Below are 16837 nucleotides of genomic sequence, written 5' to 3'. Positions count from 1 at the left end.
TCCAGATTTTACAAAATTGCTCCATTTCAAAACGAGCTTACGCAAAAAGTATTGGTTAAACATGTTGGCCCAGTGGTTAAAGTTCAGCAGAGTACCAAGATTGGAGCAGAGAGGTGCGGGTTCGATCCCAGCTCTGTTCGCCAGTTTCTGATCAGAATCAGCGAGAGGGCCGGGCGGTTAAGCACCTCAAAATTGCAATAGTGAGTTGCGAGTTCGAGACCGCTAAATGCTGCGAATGTTCTGCGAGGTTAAGAATTGGCGACAGGTTTACGGCCTAATTATGGCAGGTCTGTGGCCTCACTGACGTTTGCACCGTCTGTGAGGAGACGGGGGCACAGGGTGTTTGTACCGTCAGCGAGAAGACGGGGACACTGGGTGTTTGCACCATCAGCGAGGGGACGGGGACACGGGGTGTTTGCACAGTCAGCGAGATGACGGGGACACTGGGTGTTTGCACCGTCAGCGAGAAGACGGGGACACTGGGTGTTTGAACCGTCAGTGAGGAGACGGGACACGGAGTGTTTGCACCGTCAGCAAGAAGACGGGGACACTGGGTGTTTGCACCGTCAGCGAGAAGACGGGGGCACGGGGCGTTTTGGGACAGATACGGACGGGTCGGTGGCGGGCATCAAAATCACTGCAAGGCTCCGGCGCGCTCCGTCTGGGTGGTGTAGAATTTTTTCGCGTATTGGCAGACGGTCCTGTGGGCTGATTGATCTAATTTAATGGATGTGATCTGTCTGGTGGCTTGCAGCTGATAATAGCGGTTTCAGCGTTAAGTAGGCCATAGGCCTGAGCCGATTCTTAATATCGCAGAACATTCACAGCATTTTGCGGTCTCTAACTCGCAACTTACTGCTACAATTCTGCTGTGCTTAATCGCCCGGCCTCCTCGCCGATTCTGACCAGAAACTGGCGCACAGAGCTAGAATCGAACCCGCGCCTCTCTGCTCCAATCTTGGTATTCTGAACTATAACCACTGGGCCACCCTGACCCCTGACACATGCAGGGGGCTTTCACAATCAGCAGCCCTGTCACAATCAATAAGTATTATAGGCTACGTTCTTGGGGGAAGGAATCATGACAGTCCATTTGTAGCACGGCATTGGTGGACTCCGACAGACGTCCCTATTTATCCGTATAAAATTTGATCGGTGGAAAAGCGTCCAGTCATCCCTCCCCAGCAACTTTGATCCAACAATGACATAGTTATAGCGATGATAAACATCTATTAAGAAGTGCTCTAATTAAATATTTTCAGTTAAACTCATTCTAACACTTCTTCGATTGGGAACCGTTGCCTTGGAGGCTTGGAGATCAAAAATATCAGCTTGATACTGATTGGCGATCATGACTTTACGTTGCGGACATAGACTTGTTAACCATTAAAATTAATTGAAACATATTCAGGCAGCTAGTTGACTTTGAACCTGTTCATTCAGCTGGTGGACCTTGAACATGTTTAGGCAGCTGGCAGTGGTGGACTCGAACATGTTTGCATTGAAATGATTTATTGATGATACTTTATTATAAAGACCAGGTACTATAATAGTCAGGTGCAAGGTCCCGGTGTGTCACCCGTCAAGATGTGCTGTTACATTTCTCTGTCTACACTGCCGCAATGTAAACATCCAAACATTCCGACCCGATAGGTATCCTGACACATACTTACGGAAGCCGCAATAAATATGCAGCGTGAAATTGACTGCATACCCTTCTCTATTTCAACTTGCATTTTGACGAGGCCATAGGGCCTTCAAAAATAATTTAGGTCACTCATTCCAACCGAAACTTTCCTAAAAGTAAGGGAAACAAACGTGCCCAGCCTCGAACTACTGAACAGTTCAAAACATATGCAGATAATTACGTCAATTTTCCAGCTTTCTGCTGAACTTCTGCATGTCGGCCAAGAAAGCCTTAAGTATTTCAAAAAGTTCATGTTGATTAGAGGTCAAATGAGGTGCAATATTCAGCATAATAAATCAACAGTGACGTCATCATGAGGTGCGTCAGCGTTTGGGTAACTCTCCTAAATATGACGCGCAGGAAGACGGGTCGGCAGATCTCGTGTTTGGTTGGCTCAGGGCGCCAGGTGACAACGGCCCCTGCATTGCACGAGAGAAATTACGATATTGAAAGTGCAACAACAGTTACTGGCTATACGTAATTTGGAATGTTAAAAATGCATAGATATAGAATATATTGTATAGCTTGGCAGAAATTGTTCTTTATTTCAGTTCAATTGAAGAACAAAAAACTATATATATTCGAAATTTCCTATTTCGTTACTTAAAAAAGTGAAACGGTTTCTCGTTGACAATTATCAGCCAAAAAGAAAATTTATGACCACCATTTTAACGTACAAACAGCGTCTCGATTATAACAACACTAATTATGAAGTTACAAAATATTTGAATTATGATCGACACAAGAAGATGAAATAGGTAAATTTGATATTCGCTATGACGGAGTATGGCATATATGAGCTGTCAAAACTCAGCGTTTAGCGCTAAATGAAAATTGAGCGGACGGAGCTTTTTCTGGCAACAACAACAGCGCATTGTGAATAAAGGCTGTGATGTTAATTTACTGGCGTGGTTCCAGGCCACTTCATTACTTTGTGGTCGTATTGTGGAACAATTCGTTTCAAAAATCCATTTATATGTCACTAGACAGTCAGTCCTTATTTATTTTAGACCGCATTCGTTGCAAAAAAAAACATATGATCAGGCGAACGGACTTAGCACTCTGAAGTTTCTTTAGGTTTACCCATCAAAGTTTTTTAATAGGATTCCAGAAAACGGTTGATGGCTGACTGTAGCTTTTTATGCTCGATTATATCGTCGTGATGTGGTTTAATATGGCCCATCGTTTCAATTTCAAGCCTGCTATTGCAGCTTATTCGCATAAATCATTTTGATAACAAGCAAGTTTTACAGTTTTTTTAGCATGTCTCAACATGCTACCTACATTTATAAGTTGCCAAAGAGCAATTTTTTGTTTGAAAATTCGAGAACCTTTAAACGTCGATATTTTTTCTATTTCTACAATTTATTTTACATCAATGTGATATTTATTATATATATCAATATTACTCGCTGTGGACGGAATTAATTCAGATTTTTACGTCGATTCATGTTTTATTAATACGGAAAACCTAACTTCACATTCAACTCTGCCCGTCATAAATCCATAAATACTGAACGGATTTCATTCAAATTTGAAAAATAAGTAGATATTATCAATGCGCTAAGGAGGTATCTATTTCATATTTAAACATCAATTAGTTTTTTAATAATACGGAAAACCTAACTTCACGTTCAACTCACCCAGCCTGAGTTAAAAATGCTACAGGTTTTTTTTTCAGAAATTCATAGCTAAAAAAACGCCAACTCGCAGGTTAGGTTATGATAGCATAGTTCTTTTTTCTAAATGTCACAAAATACTGAAACTTGACCCAACCTGCGAGGTGAAAGTGAAGTTAGGTTTTTCTTATTAATAAAAAATGCAACGACTTAAAATTCTGAAATAATTCTGTCCATAGCGCATTGATAATATCTACTTATTTTTCAAATTTGAATGAAATCCGTTCAGTATATATGGATTTACGGATTATTGATGGATTATTGATTTAGAGTTGAACGTCAAGTTACGTTTTGCATCCGAGTGCGCAGGCCAGTTCGCAGTCGAGTTCGCTGTAGTGTCGCTCCGGTACACAAATTACTGAATAGACTTGGCTGAAGAATAACTCAGTTTAATATTTATTCAGAACAAAACTAAGCCATTGAAATTCGACAAGTATGTTGGCGCAAAATATCACTCCAAATGAATCAATAAAATAAAAAATATAACTCAGTACTCACTGCAGTAACAGAGAGCGCATTTTCTCGTCGACGAAAACGTGAAGTCACGGAAGACGGACAGACGGACGGACAGACGGACATGGCGAGCACAATAGTGCATTTTTTTCATAAATAAGAAGATGCGCTAAAAAGCCATTCACTTACTGATTTCTGAGCCAAGTAACGTCAGATTACGGTCAGTTTCCGTCATCCAGGAGCTACTTCCGACCATTAATTCATGGGTTTTTAATGTAAAATCTCAATTTTTAGCGCATTTTCTCGTTTATGGGAAAAATGCACTATTGTGCTCGTCATGTCCGTCTGTCTGTCCGTCTTCCGTGACTTCACGTTTTCGTCGACGAGAAAATGCGCTCTGTCACTCACTGTAGTTAGTGCTGAGTTATATTTTTTGTTGTTTTTTGGTAAGTGACCATTCATAATTTTATCTTCGAATTCATTCCCTCTTTTGGATACTGAAAATGAATGATGCTTATGATGCCGCGTTTAGTTTCAACGAATGATGTCTGAAATTTATTGTCTGACTCGAAAAATAAATTAGTTACCTATCAAAATTTTGTTGAAATAAAAACCACAATTGTTTCTCATATACATATTCAAATGACAATATTCATCATTATTTCAATGAAATTATTTTTTTGTAAGTTTTTTTTGGGATAAATATCAGTTATTCTACAATAATTTACCTTTTTCAATTTAACAATTCCACCTTAACCAACTAAAGTATACACATTAGCCTGGTCATGTAAGATCTGATGCAGCGTTAACCCACGTGTCGGAATATTAATTTTGGAGCGATAGCCCTATAACTGATTACGTACCTTTTTAAAAACCTGGTGGTATGATTAGAGGTAATAGCAATTCTCCTGTGCATTCTCAAATCCCCCTTTCTACATCAATTTGGAATATCAGCGCAAAATTTTTATGATGTGAAACGCGAGCATTTCACTTGGTGAGGATTATTTTTACCCACGCTCTGTACCACCTAACTCCACGTCTGGCAGTGTCGCGTGGCGGCCACTGCACAGCGATTATTACTTATCATCCCTATATATGTCACCCCCGGCCAGCCACCTCTACAAGTCTCACCTACTGCTCGTAATCCGATGTTGTTCCCAGAGTGTGAATATAACGAAAATATTACGACATTGAAGTCCAAAGCGAAGTGTGATAAAGCTTTGCTGGATGTTAATTACGTCGGGATCACATTCGAATTAAAATTGGGCCTTAATGGGTGCTGCAAGAGAGCCTTAATCAATTTCGGCCCAAATGAGTCGGCCGCTGATAATAAATTTATTTCTCTAATTCAGAGCGATTCACGGAAACTTCCTGTTTGGTAATTCGCGCTAAGCAGCCAGATGTTGTATAGGAAAATGGCGGAAAGCATTTCATATGGAAGGTAAGGTTATGAAGTTTGGTGTCCCGCCTAGTCAGTTGCTACAATGCAATGGACAAGTGAGCAGCGTGCGTTTGCTTTCGAGGCGTACTCCCGTAATTGTGAAAGCGTGGCTGTGCGCTGTGCAGGGTCATAATTAAGTTAAATTAATTGGCCCTTATTTCTCTGAGGAAAACGATCGCACAGTAAAGGTGACTGAAGCTCAGTACACGCAAATGATTGACGCCTTTCTTTTGGCAGAACTGGCCTGAAATGAATGTCGTGGATGTCTGGTTCATACAAGATGGAGCCACGGCCCACACAGCGCGATGTCCAATGGATCTTGCGAGACAACATTTTGCATAGCGCCTCTTCTCCTTGAGTGGTGACCTTCCTTGGCCGGCTTGATCCCCCGATTTGGCTCCATGTGATTTTAATGGGGTTATCTTAAATCAATTGTTTACAATGACTGCCCAAGGACCACCTCAATCAAAATCAAGATACGCCAAGCCATTGCCAAGATGCCCGTTGATATGCTTCAGCAAGTTGAACGGATCTTCAGAAATCGACTAACTGAATGCATTGACAATGAGGGCTGTCATTTGGTCTTTTTCAAGAAAATATATATTGTAATGATATCTTTAACAGTTATTTTCATTAATTGGCAGGGCGGCCTTGTGGTTAAAGTTAAGAGTTCCAAGATTGGAGCAGAGAGGTGCGGATTCGATCCCAGCTCTGTGCGCCAGTTTTTGGTCAGAATATCGGCGAGGAGGCCGGGCGGTTATAAGTAAAGAAAATTTGAAGCAGTGATCGTTGCGAGTTCAAGCCCGCAACAAGCTGCGAATGTTCTGCTATGTTGAGAATCGGCGACAGGCCTACGGCCTAATAAACGCTGAACCGCTATATTATTATATGACATTATTATTATTATTTAAGGAAGTTTACACGCATTACCCTGCATCTAAAACAAGAACCAACACCATGCAGGGGCCAAAGCTATAAACTAAAAAAACTGCGCTGCAACTTCACGCGACAATATTTCTTCTCTCTTCGAAACACCGACATGTGGAACAGCCTCCACGATAAAATCGTTGGCGCTCCAAGTATGAACGCGTTCAAGAACAGATTAGATAAAGCTATGGAAAAATATATGTTCAGATTTGAAATGCCTAGCTCTTTATCGAACCCGGTGGAAATCTAGTAGCTACTTCAAACTATCGTCAGTCATGAAAAGATCCGGTCAAATAACACGATTTTAGATCTTCTGTGAACAAGGCACGAAACGGAAAAGAATCGGCGACAGGCCATATCAGGCCTACACTTCAGCGCCGAGATCACTATGTTATGTTATGTAAACAGCCTCCACGATAAAATCGTTGGCGCTCCAAGTATGAACGCGTTCAAGAACAGATTAGATAAAGCTATGGAAAAATATATGTTCAGATTTGAAATGCCTATATAGCACCATATCGAACCCGGTGGAAATCTAGTAGCTACTTCAAACTATCTTCAGTCATGAAAAGATCCGGTCAAATAACAAGATTTTAGATCTTCTGTGAACAAGGCACGAAACGGAAAAGAATCGGCGACAGGCCATATCAGGCCTACACTTCAGCGCCGAGATCACTATGTTATGTTATGTAATGTTATCTCATCATATCTCAGTGGCAGTACTTCATACAGGATGCAAGCTAGTATTTTTCACTGAAAATACGCAGACATCAACCGATTTCATAACTCAATTCCAATGACTGAAAAAAAGTCTTGTAGTACGAACTGTGCATGCATACACTGAGCAGTACATGTCAAAAGGTATCAAATGTGTTCATAGACGGACAGTCCTTAATTAGTTTGGGCCGGCGCAGCACTCGATTCAAACACTAGCAAACCACCGGACAAATTGACAATGCAATCCATGAGTTTTTTGCAGTTGCACAAAATAACAGTTTTCAACAGAATAACAAAAAGCGTTAGATGGCTCAATTCAACTTTTAGGGCTCGGGATATCATCGCAAATCGGTTTAATATCGCCTATCGCTTCAATTTCAAACTTGCTATTACATCAGAATTACATAACCTATTTAAACGTTCAAACGAATTATAATATTTCTTCTTGGTACGTCATATCAGTCGTTATTATAATTATAATTATGTAATATGACAAGATAATCTTATGAAATCTAAGCAACATTCAATACAATAGCCATTTTCTAAGTACGCATTTATGTCATGATGCTGCAACTCGAAAGTTGCAAAGAACTGAGGGGCCATACTTTCAAAAAAAGTTAAGAGATCGTAAGTTCATCAGCCAATCATTGACGGCCTTTCAAGCAAAATCCACCAATCGTAGACAAGAAAATAGAGCGTAAGTACTTACGTTCACATGGCGAGTTTTGAAAGTATAATAGGCCCTGCATGGTCATTGGACTGCCGTGCTGTACCGGACTGCATGATATCGAAAAGTAATAGAAGTGAAGATTGCGACTCAGGCAGCTTCAGAGTTTCTCAGTCTAATATTCTAAAGTTTAACAACATAGTTTAAATAAACTTTCGAATCTAAATAATCAGTAGAAAAAAAATTACAACTTACATTGGAACTTTTGAATTATGTAGATTTGATGCAGAACTTAATATGACTTTGCTGGCTCAGAGCGTTATTGAGTGTAAGCCTATTTTGGTGTATCTTATCCAACCATGAAATAATTTTCGATTTCATTTCAACATTATAAGACTTGAAATTAATAATGTTCAAATGTGTGTTCAATGTGTGTATGTATTCAAATTTTAATATTCTACCAGTTACACCTTAGGATTAAGTTTTACTATTGTTTTTATAGGGGAAATGCTCGACTTCGGAAAATTCTTCTCATAAATCCCGGATGAAATGTTCCTGCAAAATTGATTGAAATATATTATCGCGGTGTCTAAAAGGAACACGTTCATTACTTCATTTATTTTATCAAAAAAATATTTCCATTAAAAAATCTATAAATTTTGAGTCCAATGGACCTAGCTAAAGTATAATTAATTAATCGCATAGTAGCGCGTCTTGAATTTCCGTGCAGATCAAATCGTTCGCAGGGCCGGCAGGTGAGTGAGGTTAAGGGGACCGCCTTAGCTAAAATTTGAAAATTTTGAGTTTTTCTGTTTCTTATCTCATCTTAAAGGTTGTTTTCTTGCGCATCGAACGGTATAAGTATCGTCCCTGTACGTCGAAAAATGACTTTGTGACAGCTCCTCAAAGGGAGGCGGGTTTTAGGTCCCTTAAAATGTTGTAGGATGATATTTGTGGGAGGAGATAGATTTTCTAAAGTACCCCTTTTTAGCCGTTTTCTATGAATTTCACGTTTTCTATCAATTTTTTCGAAAAATTCATATGAGCAAAATGTTTTTTTTTTATATTTTACGTATGTATGTGAAGTTTCATGACAATCGGATAATAACTGTAGAAGTTTTCGTATGCTAGGGCGGTCCCCTTAACGGGGGCGAAGCCGTAGGCAACAAATTTTACCCTTAAAGGGTAGCATGTGAAGCCATATAAAAACTTTTGTTTACGGACGGATCATTCTGAAACTTGGTGCACATATGTAAATTAGAAATTAGAAACAACTTTTTGTTCATATGAATTTATCGGAAAGAATGAAGGAAAACGTGAAATACTTAGCAAACGGCAAAAATTAGGAGGTACTGTGAAAATCTCATTCAATTGACGTGCTACAACATCGAGAGACATATCATGCAATTCGCAAAGACCATATCTAGCGATCATCGTATCACTTTTTTCCAAATTTCTTTAATTTTCTGAGATTTTTCTGATAATTGAAATTTTCCCCCTACCCCCATTAATTTTAATATATAATTCAAACATAAAAGGAATCAGAAAAATGACCGGATGATCGCTAGATCTTGTCTTTACGAATCGAATGGTGTATCTCTCAATGTTATAACTTTAAAATCGTAGGAGAAGATTAATTTTTATATTGGCGTTTTTTATTGTTTATGGCAGCCAAATAACTAAAATTTATTGAAAAAAGATTAAAATTCTTAAAAATTACTTGATGCTGCAACCCAAGCTTTTCCTTTGCCAATTGCGTTAACCATCAGGTGTCTTTAGACTTATCCTTGTCCACTTTCACGCGAATAAAAAACTATGAATGTAATTTTTTAAAATTTCCAGATTTTACAAAATTGTTCCATTTCAAAACGAGCTTACGCAAAAAGTATTGGTTAAACATGGTGACCAAGTGGTTAAAGTTCAGCAGAGTACCAAGATTGGAGCAGAGAGGTGCGGGTTCGATCCTAGCTCTGTTCGCCAGTTTCTGGTCAGAATCGGCGAGGAGGCCGGGCGGTTAAGCACCTCAAAATTGCAATAGTGAGTTGCGAGTTCGAGACCGCTAAATGCTGTGAATGTTCTGCGATTTTAAGAATTGGCGACCGGTCTACGGCCAAATTAAGGCAGGTCTGTGGCCTCACTGACGTTTGCACCGTCAGTGAGGAGACGGGGACACTGGGTGTTTGTACCGTCAGCAAGAAGACGGGGAAACTGGGTGTTTGCACCGTCAGCGATGAGACGGGGACACTGGGTGTTTGCACCGTCAGCAAGAAGACGGGGACACTGGGTGTTTGCACCGCCAGTGAGGAGACGGGGACACGGGGTGTTTGCACCGTCAGCGAGGAGACGGGGACACGGGGTGTTTGCACCGTCAGTGAGGAGACGGGGACACTGGGTGTTTGCACCGTCTGCGAGAAGACGGGGGCTCGGGCGTTTTGGTCACTTTTGCCCCAGACGGGGGGCAAAAGTGTCCTGACGGTCACTTTTAGCTCACAGTCGGTGGTTGAGTTTCATATAGCATAGCTCTGTTCTAAAATTTATCATCCTACGACGAGTGGCCATTCGAACACAGGCTGATTCGACACACGGGACAGATACGGACGGGTCGGTGGCGGGCATCAAAAATCGCTGCAAGGCTCCGGCGCGCTCCGACTGGGTGGTGTAGAATTTGTTCGCATGTTGGCAGGCGGTCCTGTGGGCTGGTTGATCTAATTCAATTGATGTGTTCTGTCTGGTGGCTTGCAGCTGATAATATATATAGCGGATTATATAGCGAATTCAGCGTTTAGTAGGCCGTAAGCCTGTCGCCGATTCTCAACATCGCACAACAGTCACAGCATTTTGCGGTTTCGAGCATGCAACTCACTGCTACAATTCTGCTGTGCTTAACCGACCGGCCTCCTCGTCAATTCTGACCACAAACTGTCGCACAGAGCCGGGATCAAACCCGCGCCTCTCTGCGCCAATCTTGGTACTCTGAACTGTAACCACTGGGCCATGTCACAATCAAGAAGTGTTATAGGCTATGTTCTTGAGGGAAATGATCATGATAGTCAATTTGAAGCACGGCAGTGGTGGTCTCCGACAGGCGTCCCTATTTATCCGTTTGAAATTTGATCGGTGGCAAAGCGTCCAGTCATCCCTTCCATGCAACTTTGACCCAACAATGACATAGTATAGCGATGATAAACATTTTCTAAGAAGTGCTCTAAATATTTTCAGGGTTAACTCATTCTAACACTTCTTCAATTAGGAACCGTTGCCTTGGAGATCAAAAATAACAGCTTGATACTGATTGGTGATCATGACTTTACGTTGCGAACATAGACTTGTTAACCATTAAAATTATTTGAAACATATTCAGGCAGCTAGTTGACTTCGAACCTGTTCATGCAGCTGGTGGACCTTGAACATGTTTAGGCAGCTGGTAGTAGAAGTGGTGCTGGTGGACCTCGAACATGTTTGTATTGAAATTATTTATTGATGATACATTATTATAAAGACCAGGTACTATAACAGTCAGGTGCAGTGTCCCGGTGTGTCACACGTCAAGATGTGCTGTTACATTTCTCTGTCTACACTGCAGCAATGTAAACATGCAAACATTCAGACGCGATATGTATCCTGACACATACTTGCGGAAGCCACAATAAATATGCAGCGCGGTATTGACTGCACATGATTCTATATTTCAACTTGCATTTTAGACAAGGCCATAGGGCCTCCAAAAATATTTTAGGACACAACAAATCAAGATGCCAATAAAAATTGGGAACAAACGTGCCCAGCCTCGAACTACTGATCAATCAAAAATGTTAACAGTTATTTACGTCGATCTTCCAGCTTCCTGCTGGACATCTGCATATTGGCCAAGAAAGCCTTAATTATTTCAAAATTTAAGCTGTTTAGAGGCCAAATGTGATGCAATATTCAGCATATTAAAGCAACAGTGACGTCATTATGAGGTGCGTCAGTGTTTGGGTAACTGTCCTAAATATGACGCGCAGGAAGACGGGTCGGCAGACCTCGTGTTCGGTTGGCTCTGGGCGTCAGGCGACAACGGCCCCCTGCATTGCACGAGAGAAATTACGATATTGAAAGTGCAATAACATTTACTGGCTATATGTTATTTGGAATGGTAAAAATGCTCAGATAGAGAATATATTGTACAGCTTGGCAGAAATTGTTCTTTATTTCAGTTCAATTGAGGATCAAAAAACGATATTTATTCAAAATTTCCTATTTTGTTACTTAGAAAAGTCAAACGGTTTCTCGCTGACAATTATCAGGCAAATGAAAATTTCTGAAGGCCATTTTAAAGTATAAACGACAATTCGAATCTAAGAACACAAATTATAAAGTTACAAAATATTTTAATTATGATCGACCCAAGTAGGTACAATAGGTAAATTGGATATTCGATATAACTGAGTATGGCATATACGAGCGGCCAAAACTCAGCGTTTAGCGCTAAATGAAAACTGAGCGGACGGAGCTTGTTCTGGCAACGTCATCCACAGCGCATTGTGAATAAAGACTGTGATGTTAATTTACTCACTCGTTGCTTGGTCTGCCCCACAGTCGCTGTGGGCGTGGTTCTAGGCCACTTCATCACTTAGTTGTCGTAATGTGGAACAATTCGTGTCATAAGTATATCTATATGTCACTAGACAGTCAGTCGTTATTTATTTTAGACAGCATTCGTTGCAAAAATAACACGATCAGGCAAACGGACGATGCACTTTGAAGTTTCTTTAGGTTTACCAATTAAAGTTTTTTGATGGGATTCCAGAAAACGGTTGATGGCTGACTGTAGCATTTTATGCTCTAGGATATCATCTTGAAGTGGTTTAATATGGCCCATCGCTTCAATTTCAAGCCTGCTATTGCAGCTGATTCGCATAACTCATTTTGATAATCAAGTAAGTTTTACAGTTTTTTTAGCATGTCTCATCATGCTACATTTATAAGTTGCCAGAGAGCAGCTATTTGTTTGACTATTCGAGAACCTTCAAACGTCGATATTTTTTTCGATTTATACAATTTATTTTACATCAACATACATATTACATTCTCACATTCCCGTTAATGCACTACAGAAATATGCAGAAGACACGTAAGTAGCAAACAATACTGATCAATAAAATACCGCCGAATTCGAAGGGTACACAAATCACTGAATAAACTTGGCTGAAGAATAACTCTGTTTAATATTTCTTCAGTACAAAACTAAGCCATTGCAATTCAACAACAAGTATGTTGACGCAAAATATCGCACCAAATGAATTCATAAAATGAAAATGTGAGATTTTAAATTATAAACTCATAAATTAATGTCCGGAAGTAGCTCCTGGATGAGGGCAACTGACCGTAATCTGACGTTACTCGGCTCAGAAATCAGGAAGTGAAAGGCTTATTTTTATCGTTTTCTGTTAAGTGACAGCCATAATTTAAACTTTGAATTAAATTCCTCTTTTGGATACTGAATGAATGATGATTATGATGCAGAGTTTAGTTTCAATGAATGAAGTCTGAAATGTGTCATCTAATCTTAAAAATAAATTAGTTACCTACATCAATTTCGATGTAATAAAAAATACAATTGTTCCTCAAATACATATTCAATTGACAACATTCATCGTTATTGTCATGAAAATATCATTTCCTCTCATTTTTGTAGTGATAAATATATGTTATCTTACGACTAATATGCCATTTATAGGTTTACAATATCATCTTATACAATTTGAATACACACATTAGGATGGTAGAGTTATATTAGGCGCTAAATTGAACGACGTTTCGGAATAATTCGTTTAATTTTGGAGCCTAAAGGCTATACCTGGATTAGCAGCTAATATTAGTTAACGTGGTCGTATGACTGTAGGTGTAGCAAATCTCCTGTGCACTCGCAAATCGCTCCTCCTGCATTCATTTGTCATGCCAGTCAAAAATTTTCCAGCGCTCATGTGAAATGCGAGCATTTCACTTGGTGAGAATTATTTTAACCCACGCTCTGTACCACCTATAACTCCACGTCTGGCAGTGTCGCGTAGCGGTCACTGCACTGCGATTATTACTTACCATCCCTATATATGTCACCCCCGGCCAGTCACCTCTACAAGTCTCACCTACTGCTCGTAATCCGATGTTGTTCCCAGAGTGTGAATATAACGAAAATATTACGACATTGAAGTCCAAAGCGAAGTGTGATGAAGCTTTGCTGGATGTTAATTACGTCGGGATCACATTCGAATTAAAATTGGGCCTTAAAGGGTGCTGCAAGAGAGCCTTGATTAATTTCGGCCGAAATGAGTGGGCCGCTGATAATAAACTTATTTTTCTAAAGCAGGGAAATTCGCGGAAACTTCCTGTTTTGTATTTCGCGTCAAGCAGCCAGATGTTGTGGGAATAGGGGCGGGAAGCATTTTATATGGAAGGTAAAGTTTTGAAGTTTTGTGTCTCGCCTAGTCAATTGCCACTATTCATTGGACAAGTGAGCAGCGTGCGTTTGCTGTCGAGGCGCACTACCCTAATTGTGAACGAGTAACTGTGCGGTGTCTTAAGTCGAAGTAATTGGCCCTTATTTCTTTTAGGAAAACGAAAGCGCAGTAAAGTTAACTGCAGCTCGGTACACATAAATGATTGACGCCTTTCTTTGTTTGGTTAGGTTAGCTCACGATTATTTTGGGTGTAGAAATGTTACAACTTGTGTAGGTTAGGCCTGAAGAGGTTTGGCCAGATGCACAGTATGGCCATGCTTATCTTCAGCAAGCTTATTTTATGGCCGTGAAAATTTGCCAAAAAAGACATCTGCCACACTTTGAGCACTTGTGAACACTTGGCTTCATAGGCAGTTATGCCCTCTAGCGTTCCTACCTACGGAAAGGAATATGAACTAAGTGAGAAGTTTGGCAAAGTTGGCTGAAACTTCAGTCGAAAAAGAGACAAGATAATTCGATAATTATTACCTTATTAATTCTCATCACTAGAGCACAAACTAATTTAATATTCTCATGAAAGAGCGCAAAGCAAATTTGATAGTACTTACTGAACTATTCACTTTGATGAGATTTTGAATATGTTATCATGCATTTGTAGGTCATGACTGTGCACCCATCACTTAAGATTGTGATGGTATAACGTGAATCCAGCAATGTTTGGTGATTTTTAACATAACATAACATAACATGGTGATGTCGGCGCTGAAGTGTAGGCCTAATGTGGCCTGTCGCCGATTATTTTCCTTTTCGTGCCTTGTTCATAGATCTAAACTCGTGTCATTTGACCGGATCTTTTCATGACTGACGATAGTTTGAAGTAGCTACTAGACTTCCACCGGGTTCGATAAGGAGCTAGGCATTTCAAATCTGAACATATATTTTTCCATAGCTTTATCTAGTCTGTTCTTGAACGCGTTCATACTTGGAGCGCCAACGATGTCATCGGGGAGGCTGTTCCACATGTCGGTGATTCGAAGCGAGAAGAAATTTTGTCGCGTGGAGAAGTTGCAGCGCAGTTTTTTTAGCTTATAGCCGTGGCCCCTTCCGTCCGTTCCAATTATTTTTTGCTAGGTGGACGCGAGGCCGTGTAATAGTTTTTTTTAATTTGTATATAAGGTTCATAGGGTTACATTTTTTATGTCAATTCACAGAGGCAGCTTATAACTGGACATGTCTCATCACTAGATCACTGTAGAGTGCTCTAGAATTTCTTTGGCTAGACATTCTCATATATGAATATTATCATGTTTTAATTTCCAAATTTTTCTTTTAAATAAATTGCACTGTGCAGGAAACCTAATTTTAGTATAAATTTGAGACTGCACGCAAGAAAATAATGCAGTAAACCATAAAATTTGTTAAAATTTTGTTAAAAGTCTCTGTGGCATACTATACCTACTCTCTGTGGCGTACTATGCTCTCTGTGGCATGCTATACTCTCAGTGGCATAGTATATTTAATCATATCTCAGTCTTATCATTTCCCGGTACTATCATTTTTCAGGCTTATTGTTTCTCAGTCATATCATTTTTCATTCTAATGCAAACCCCAAAAATTAACCCAACCACGCCTTACTCCGTCATTTCTGATGTTTTTTAAATGTATAATTTTCTTCATAATGCGTAGCGACATTCGTTGTACGAGTACAATTTTTTTTATCGCAAATCATTTACAGTTGTAGTGGTAGAAATTGATTTGTTATCTCTTTTATTAAATACTATGTTAATAAACAAAACCTTTAATTAAAACGAGGATTTAGCTAGATAATAGAGGGTAGATTGGTGTGCACAGCAAGATTTGTGTGTAATATACATTGGGATGTAATATAGATATGTATGACATATGCACTGGTATATAATATACACTGCATGGTATGTAATGTAGGTCGAAGGCTAAGTAGTGTCATATGGCTGTAGGGGTCTTATGAATTGCACTGAGATTTAGGCATTTATATCAATCATGGCAAGTTCTTTGCTTCTCGCTAATTTCTTTCAATTTATTATAATTATTATTATCATTGTTATTTTTTTGCAAATATACGGCCTTCTCTCTCATCAACACTCACCTCTCTCTCATCCACCAGACATTTCTTTATACTATCTGTCGCGGCAGCAGTTACTCATGCTGAAATAACTTTTCAATCAATTCATCTCCTGTTCTTTCAAATACCTTGCCATCACCTTCACATTCATTATCACTATAGCAGTCATAAATATTTATCATTTGTTTCGCACCCCATCATGAGATCGATGTTCCACTGTTTCCCTCACAAATTCGACAAACGTCATCTCTCCTTGCATTCAATCTCTTCATTTTACTACTGTCACCTATTTTTTTACATCTTACTCTATGTCAATTATACACGAAATACCCTTCTCAAAGGTTTCAATCAACGCACACTTGCGTACTTTTGTACTAGCGCATGATCTCTTTCGTATTTTAGACATGACCACGCGTTGACACGTCAAAAATCTTGCCATATAGCGGATAAACCTCACATAACAGCTGCGTGCCCGATGCGAAACTGAAAATTATCTAAACGATTGTTAATACGTCTATAAAAATTTTTGATGATAATTTTTTCAAAATTTGTTGCATACAACATATTTCAAAGTAGATATTGCCCTCTGAAGTGTCTCATTATCACTCTCATACGTTCTTATACGTATAAATTCATCCCATTATTTTCATCGCCTACTTCTTTTGAAAATAATTCTTGAAAAGCGTAAAATATGAATAATCATATATATATATATATATATATAT

At 39.5% G+C, this 16837-nt stretch overlaps 1 protein-coding gene across 1 annotated transcript; it reads right to left on the bottom strand.

The window, feature by feature from the left end:
- Nucleotides 1-278: 278 nt before the first annotated feature.
- On the bottom strand, nt 279-11432 carry LOC108683148 (circumsporozoite protein-like). The gene is made up of 3 exons (XM_018172433.1): nt 11399-11432; nt 9714-9976; nt 279-479 (listed from the first exon to the last, which is right to left on the bottom strand). Exons 1-3 carry the CDS (start codon nt 11430-11432, stop codon nt 279-281), a joined length of 498 nt encoding a protein of 165 aa, XP_018027922.1.
- Nucleotides 11433-16837: the final 5405 nt, after the last annotated feature.

This window comes from Hyalella azteca, unplaced genomic scaffold (assembly GCF_000764305.2).
Source record: "Hyalella azteca isolate HAZT.00-mixed unplaced genomic scaffold, Hazt_2.0.2 contig14299, whole genome shotgun sequence".
NCBI classification, from domain to species: Eukaryota; Metazoa; Arthropoda; class Malacostraca; order Amphipoda; family Hyalellidae; genus Hyalella; species Hyalella azteca.
Note: the sequence above shows the minus strand (reverse complement) of the source record. Positions and strands in the feature narration are given on the sequence as shown.

What these genes read in the sequence shown, in the direction of transcription:
- LOC108683148 (XM_018172433.1), bottom strand. Translation starts at nt 11,432, where the DNA reads ATGCAGATGTCCAGCAGGAAGCTGGAAGATCGAC. An exon ending in CAGGAAGCTGGAAGATCGAC is followed by an intron (nt 9,977 to 11,398) that starts GTAAATAACTGT and finishes GTCTTCTCGCAG; the next exon opens with ACGGTGCAAACACCCAGTGT. An exon ending in TCCTCACTGACGGTGCAAAC is followed by an intron (nt 480 to 9,713) that starts GTCAGTGAGGCC and finishes TCAAACACCCAG; the next exon opens with TGTCCCCGTCTTCTCGCTGA.